Genomic DNA, 7,773 nt, shown 5'->3' with positions numbered 1-7,773 from the left:
AATAAACAATATCTATCTAGAATTAACCCAGCATTGTGGTGATTGTTGCCCAGCATTTGGGGAGACTTTTCAACCCACTTTGCTGGGTTAGATTCAATAGCTACCCAGCAGTGTAGCTGAAATTTACCCATATAGGGTTGTTGTTTTTAACCCATGCAGCCTTTTAAGGGTGTAATAGTGTGCTCTTAAACGTGGCAGAGTAGAATCAGAATTCAGCATATAATGGTCAAGCAAAGCAGGCTGAAGGATGGGAATGTAAATCTCAAAGGAAATGCCTGCAACAATAAACACATCGTTTCCTTCTACTTCACTGAGAGCAACAAATATTGATAACAAAGTCTGTCAGTTATTGTGACCATAATAGGTGTTGTAGACGGGGCGGGGCTGTGCGCCTCCACCAGCCTCTGATGCAAATGAAGGGGCTTACCCGGATCTACCGCTGCAGATATTTCCGAGGCTCCTCCCTGCACTTTTTTTATCGCCTTATAACAGGATATCTCACTGGCGCGAAAAACGCACTGTGTGGCTTTCTATAACACATTGTGGGGCGGATCTTGTGTGTGTTGTTTGAGCCCCGGCTTTTTTTTCCTTTTACTCAAGACTAAAACAAAAAAGTTTGGACTGTATCGCAGCAGCGCGTATTTGTATCCAGCAACAACTCGGTCAGCTTTTATCCGGTTGATCCCGGTGAACCGTGGACTCTTTGCTCTTTGGCTGCCGGGGGATTTTCAATGCCCTGAATTTCACTGTGGGATTTTATTTTCCGGAGAGCCGGTGAGTACTTTTACCAATGTGTGTGCCTTTGAAAGTTTCCAGTGATTAAACAGAGGGCTGTCTGTGCGCGTTAACCCACGCTGTGACTTTTCTTCTTCGCCGGTTCACATGATTGCTGCGTGAAACAAAGCGCTGCCTACATTTCAGGAAACGCAGCCACAGCGCGTTACTTTTACGGAGGATAGTCCTGTACAAGTCTGCAGCCCCTTCCTCTGTATTATACATTTAATTATATATATATATAGGCTATAATAGGTTATGTAATAACCTTGTGTGCCCGGACAGTTTGTCCATCCCTGCAAGAGGAGCATCAGCAAGATGCAATCAATTATTAATGTGGTCCCATTTGTAGAAAGTAGGCTGTTAGAGGGATGTGATGTCCTAATAGCCCATTAGATGGACACTTGAAATGTGATCTTACATCTGATGGGAGCCACTTTAAAAGGATCATTGCTAATCACTGTGATATTCCCCCCCTCAGGTTGTACAGGACGTTCTTCAGAGGCCACTGGTGTCATTTGATCATTTCTGGGAATAAACTCTGGAGGATTTATTAACTGGGAACATGGAGTTCGACTGTTACCAGCACTATTTCCTCGATGATTTCGACAGAGAGGAGGATTTTTACAAGTCGACCGCACCGAGTGAGGACATATGGAAAAAGTTCGAGCTGCTGCCTACCCCTCCCATGTCTCCCACCCGGACTCTGAGCGGTGGTGCCCTGCACCTCTCCCCGGGAGACAAGCTCAACTGGCTGTCCAAGGTCCTGGGGCAGGACGAGGAGTGCGAGGGTCAGTTCATCCCGGACACGGAGGAGCTTTTCGGCAACCTCAGCTCCATCATCATCCAGGACTGCATGTGGAGTAGTTTCTCTGCCAGCAAGCAGCTGGAGAAGGTCAACGGGAGAGTGTCGGCTGCGGCACAGACCGGTGTCTCCCCGGTGGCTCAGATCTCCGTGAGACCGAGCAAAGCGCAGTGCGTCTCTCCCAGTGGCCCGCACGCCGCCTCGGCGACAGACTGCGTCGACCCCGCGGCTGTTCTCACCTTCCCGGCAAGCAGCTGCAGAAAGCCGGCGTCGTCTGGCTCCGAGTCTCGCTCTGATTCCTCTGGTAAGGAAGCAGTCATGCTTTAAATTGCCCCACCCTTACCCTGCCTCAGGATTATATTGCCCTCTAACAATGCGTAATTTGGATAGCTGGGCTGCTGTTGCATAACTGTGGTCTGTGGTGCAGAGGGGTTATCAAGTACAACACAGTCAGTCACCTTTTAAAGCTGGATTTTTTACCCTCACTTTGACAATGCGCCACATGCTCGCTCTGAATTCCCATGCAGTCTTTTAAAAACCGCGCCCCCGTCACTTTGACTCGAATTTCCCCCTTTCAATATCATCCACCGGCTCTGCATTACAATCAGAGTGCGGTAGAGGGGCGGGGTGACCGGGTCCTGGTGATTTATTACTACTACACACACAGCAACACACCGTGAGAGTAACTCTTTCACATTTTCCAAATTAGGGTGTGCCCCCTGCCAGCAGATCTCCTCATTTAAATTGTTGATGAATGCTCAGTGCTCAAAGACAAAAGCCTGAATTCCTGCAAGCTTTGGCATAGATGACCACTGCTGTTAACACCTCAGCTCCTGCTCTGCCCTCCTCAGATGGGGGAGTAGTGATCTGCAGGCTTGGCTGAGGAATGCACTTCCTTGTAGTCAGTTTAGTAACATTTTCATTCAGCTTGACTGGCCAGTAGAGTATTTGGGAAAGGATGGCACTGAAACATGCCTTTAAAACCTTTATTCTACATGTATTGATGAGTACTTCATATGTGATTCCAGATGATGACGAGGAGATCGACGTGGTCACCGTGGAGAGCAAGCAGAACCGGGTGCGGCTGGTGAACGTCAGAAAACCAGTGACCATCACGGTCCGGGCCGACCCCTGCCCCAAACGCTTCCACATGTCCGTCCACCGGCAGCAGCACAACTACGCCGCCCGCTCCCCAGACAGTGAACCAGAACCCGAGGAGGAGGAGGAGGATGAAGATGAGGAGTATGAAGAAGAGCCCCAAAGCAAGCGTTCCTGCACCGGATCCAGTCATCAGTCAGGGTCTTCTACTGGTGCCTCCCCGCCCGGCTCCCCCTCAGATAGTCCCCAGAACTCAGACGCAGAGGACACTGACCGCAGGCGGAACCACAACTTCCTCGAGAGGAAGAGGAGGAACGATCTTCGGTCCCGTTTCCTCGCCCTGCGGGATCAGATTCCCGGTTTGGAGTCGGCAAAGACTCCGAAGGTGGCCATCCTGACCCAGGCAACAGAGTACCTGGCGGACCTGCACACAAGGGAGAAACGGCAGCTCCAGGAGAAGAAGCGCCTCAAATCCCGACAGCAGCAGCTCCTCCGCAGACTCTCTGAACTGAAGCGCTCTTGAGACGCATACAAACTGTGCTTTTTACATAAACTGCCTCATTATTTCCAGTCAGGAACTTTACTCTCAAGTTACCTGTCACTTTTGGAATGCTCCAGTTTTTATATAACAAACATGCCTCATGTAAATAGCTGTGAATATTGTTTTGGAATACATTCATATAGCTGTGGGCTTCCTATGAATTGAGTGTGCTGGCCAATGAACCTGATATGAAGAGGAGGAGCAGTTAGTGTGCCGTGTTTTATCTTTTATCTGGACAGTGTGTTAGTTGGGAGCAGGGGTGATGGATTTTTACAGCTATGACTAAGACATTTCCTGGTATGCTGTGATGGGAAATAAGAACTTTGTTAATAGTTTATCAGTGTGATGATAGTGAGTATATGCAGCCTTCAGGATGTGTGTTTGAGATGTCTTCATTTCATCATTGCACACTTAAAAATGGAGTGAAGTGTGAATGCCTTTCTGTATGTGTGTGTGTGAATGAATGAACAAATGAGTCAGTTCTGGTTTGTTTGGTTTACATGACTGAGTGTTTGATGTACAAAGTGTTCTGTAAATAATAGCTTATTGCTCCCGGTGAAGGAGACAAAATCAAGAGTCGTCAACGAGCTTTGCTCCTCTTTATGACGTGCCATCAGGCATCGAGGAACCTCTATTTTGTTAAGAAAATAGGAAAAATGGGCAAAAAAAAGAGTAAGTAGCACTGCTGTACTTTATATTCACACGTCACTTTGTGATTTCAATGCTTCTCCTGATTTTAGTTGATTTTTAAAGCATGCTAACATCGACAGCAACATTAAATTTTTATACAATATTTGCATACAAACCTGAAGTCTTTGTGTTTTATTCAAATGCCATACACTGCTAACACACAAGTTAGCCTGCCATCAAATGAGTTCTGTTCTCCTCTTAAAATTACCGCCACAGCATCTACTAGTTTCCACTTCCATCACAAAGAAAACCATGCACCAAACTGAACCTGTAATTTAAATGTTTAAGGCAGAAGTAACAAATGACACAGATTCAACCTGCCTCACACTGGTGGTGTGGATAACATCCACCACATGCTGCCATGGTATTGCCCCTCCAGAGAGAAAACCTACTATCACACACAAATCAGCTGTAAATGAGGGCGGATCACAAACAACCTGCTTGATTTCCTCCCCTCCGTGTCACTTTGCGGTATCTGTTGAAAGAACGAGCATGTCTTGTGCACCAGCTGCTGGTCTACAGAAGGTTAGACTGAGCGTGTCCTTGAAACTTGCCCTTGAAGAGTGTGTGATACTGTTGTGGATCCTCCCCTCTGCAGTGGCTGCTGCACGCTGGGCACCTGATGTGCTCTGAACTAGGTTACCCACACACACACACACACATGTACAATCGGTATCTTTAGAACAGTCCCCGGTGGTTTGGAGGCAGAGGTTGTGTGGACTGCTACTTGGATCCAGTGCAGCTATTCACACAGGTATGCAGCTGGAGAGCAGCGCTGCTTCATGTAAGTGGCTGTAAAGTGGCCTGTAAATGGAGAACAGTTAAATCTCTGTGTGAAAATCTCTCAGTCATTTCTACATTATTGGATAACACTACCCTCTTGTCCCTCCTCATAAGGCTTACATTTGTTATGTGACATGCCTTTTACTGCCCTTTGTTATATATTCCATTGCTTTGTGGTCCATGTAATTGGTGGGTGTTGCGTGCCTGTAAGACTCCTAACATGCAGCTGCTGTCCCCCAGAGAGCTACTGGTGTAGGTATAGCAAAGGGATCTCGTAAAGATGGATTTCATCAAGTCCTTTCTTCACTTTTGATAGATGAAAGTGTCTGTTAGCAGCAGATGCCCGGATTAGTGCAGTTACCAACAATAATTTCTTAATGTGCGGCCCGAGGGCCAATGGCAGCCCTCAGACACATTTTTTACGGTCTCTGAGCATGACATAAAGTGCATGCATTATATTTTAATCATCCTCTGTCCATTTCAATTTCTTCATCTTCAGTGGCTTACATTTAATCATACACTACTCAGCCTTAAGAGCGTCTGTCGGGTTAGGTATGACTACTTAAAGAAAGCTACTGGTGTCATGGTAACAAGTGGCACCTCATAAGTGTTGTTTCTGTAATCAATGCTAGTGCTGTTAGCTAAAGTTTAATGTGGACGTGAGATGGAAAAGATACTTTGTTTAATATATGCATATTTGCTGTGCGACCCCCAATCATATACTGGCTCATTAAATTAGCACTCTGTCATAGAAACTTTGAGAAGCCCTGATATAGTATGTCATAAAAAGTGTGTTTAAAAAGTAATAGTATTTTATGCCATAAAAAAATAAATTAAAAAATCATGACATAATATGACATAAAAATGTCATAGTATAGTAAGTCATAAAAAAGTGCAAAAAAAAAGTATATGAATAGTATGTCACACAAAGATATAGCATAGTATGCCCCTGAAGGATTTTTAACCCTGTGAGTAAGATCATTACACTCTCATATATCATTAGCAGAATGGTAGTTGTGAGCACATAATGCCCTATGTTTAGGAGGAGTACAGAACAACAGAGTTAATGGAGCAAAAAATAAAGAGTATTCTAACATCTGAAAGTTACCAAAACTTTACTGGACTGAATAAAGCCAACATTTTGATCCTAGCAGGCCTTCATCAGGACACACTTCTTTAGAATTTGAGCAGGTCAACAAGCTCCCATCTGCTGCCTTTGTCGAATTCAATAAATCTAACGAACATATAATAACTTCTTTCATGTATGAATTCCTGTGCGATGCTGCTGCCCCATCGATGACCTCACCGACGAGTCTCTGCAAGCCTGGATGACTAAGGTTTGACTGGGAGTCATTTGTTTAATAAGCTCAGAGCAACCATTTCCTTCAAGTACAGCCTGACAGACGAGCCAGGCACACCCTGAACTCCAACTGTCTCACACCTCACTGGCCTTTGTTACAGCTGGGATAGCTTGGTGTTTCACCTGCCTGTGTTCCCTGTCTGGGCCCCATTGTCGGCCCTGAGGGCACTTTTTTCTGGCACAGTTGAATATTTCCTTTACAATATCAGCATTTGGTCTCAGGAAGCTTATTCGAGGGGGTAAAATGACCCCATCTACACACAATAGATGACTGAAACTCTCTGCAACGATACTGTGTTTGCTACATTTTACTGAGAGATCTCTAATATTTCTGCAGAACTTAGTGCTCTGTAGTCCTCATATTTACTTGGTAAACTAAGAACAAGTCCACATAGTATATCAGGTAATGCAAACCTGAATGAACTTATGATGAAATGAAGTACAACCTGAGGTTGACATCAGCTGCAGCTGTGTTGTTTGTACTTAATACAACACCAGGAAGTGAAAGCAGAAATCAGATATCAGGTCCTGGACCAGATAGCAGCGACCTGTCTCATACATTTCCTGTTACCTCTTGACCATGAAATTCATCTTAAGTGATGCAGCACAAGAGTAGGAAATCAATAATTAACTTGATAAGGTAGTCAAGGTTCAAAGACTTTCTCCAGGAGATCTACTGTTAGCATAGTTGCAGGTTCATTTCTGGTCAATGCAACGATCCAGCACCAACATGCAAAGTATTAAGTTTGTTTCTAGGAATGCCGACAGAGAATATTGCTGAAGTTTGGGGAAAGATCATATCTCGATGATGTCACTTCTTCAGGAACTAAAATAAAAACAGGCTTGTGTTAAAAAAAAATAGGCCCAACATTCACTTGAGTTAACCCAGTGAGGGTTTTTTAAGGTCAGCTGTCAGCTGAATGTTGAGATAAAAACACTAAAATTGTTCTCAAGTTCTCAACAGAAGCGTGTGCATGTGTGACAGTAAACACTCCGTGATTATGGTGCTCCTATGTTTTTTTTTAAAAAAAAAAACAGGTTTTCCCTGCAGGAAGTAATGAGGTAAGAGGATCTCTTTTTCCTCTGGGATGCTCTGCTCTGTTCTGACGGTTAACTTGACAAACCAGATTTTCTGCTCTCAAGTTTGTGCAACGCCCACACCGAGCTGTGACTTCTCAAGTGCACGTGTGATGACTTTCACACACACACACACGCTCATACCGTGGCTGTGTCCTCTTAGAGTGTACGTGTTTTATCTTTCACACATCTGCGGGCTACATCGGTTTTCCGCAATAAAGTAAGACTTCTAGTCCCAAACAGCTGCAACCTGTTGCCGTTCCCTTTGCTAAATATCAGGCGTGTGTAAGAGGAGATCCATTCATGGCTGTGTCGTAGAGGTCTACATATTCCCAGGGTACACGGCAGAATGTGAGAGCTTTACTGGTGGTCAGGCAGAAGCGTGTGTGATGTGTGCGATCAGGGTGGGACTGTGGAGAATTGATGATTTGGCTGGGTGGTGCTCAGCCTCTCTCTGATTTATACATCCTCCCCACACACATGCTTGTCTTATGTAAAAAGCAATCTCATTAATCTTTTCTTGCCTTTTTGAGGCAACCAAAAAAAAAAAGTATATTTCTTATGTTCTTTCCACATGTTACCTTTGGCACATAATTTCATCACCTCAGAACAAAGGCACAACCTTGTAAACGTTGGCAGAGAAAC

The 7,773-nt window shown here is 44.8% G+C and overlaps 1 protein-coding gene across 1 annotated transcript; it reads left to right on the top strand.

Moving 5' to 3' along the window:
* Window positions 1-495: 495 nt before the first annotated feature.
* On the top strand, window positions 496-4,023 carry LOC117266633 (protein L-Myc-1b). The gene is made up of 3 exons (XM_033641909.2): window positions 496-774; window positions 1,256-1,883; window positions 2,608-4,023. Exons 2-3 carry the CDS (start codon window positions 1,340-1,342, stop codon window positions 3,198-3,200), a joined length of 1,137 nt encoding a protein of 378 aa, XP_033497800.1. The 5' UTR covers window positions 496-774; window positions 1,256-1,339; the 3' UTR covers window positions 3,201-4,023.
* The last annotated feature ends 3,750 nt before the right edge of the window (window positions 4,024-7,773 follow it).

Source organism: Epinephelus lanceolatus, chromosome 15 (assembly GCF_041903045.1).
Source record: "Epinephelus lanceolatus isolate andai-2023 chromosome 15, ASM4190304v1, whole genome shotgun sequence".
NCBI lineage: Eukaryota > Metazoa > Chordata > Actinopteri > Perciformes > Serranidae > Epinephelus > Epinephelus lanceolatus.
Note: the sequence above shows the minus strand (reverse complement) of the source record. Positions and strands in the feature narration are given on the sequence as shown.

Bases quoted from the DNA above. Each gene is read 5' to 3' on its own strand.
- LOC117266633 (XM_033641909.2), top strand. From the start codon at position 1,340: ATGGAGTTCGACTGTTACCAGCACTATTTCCTCGATGATTTCGACAGA. The intron at 1,884-2,607 runs GTAAGGAAGCAG...ATGTGATTCCAG, and splicing joins GTCTCGCTCTGATTCCTCTG to ATGATGACGAGGAGATCGAC.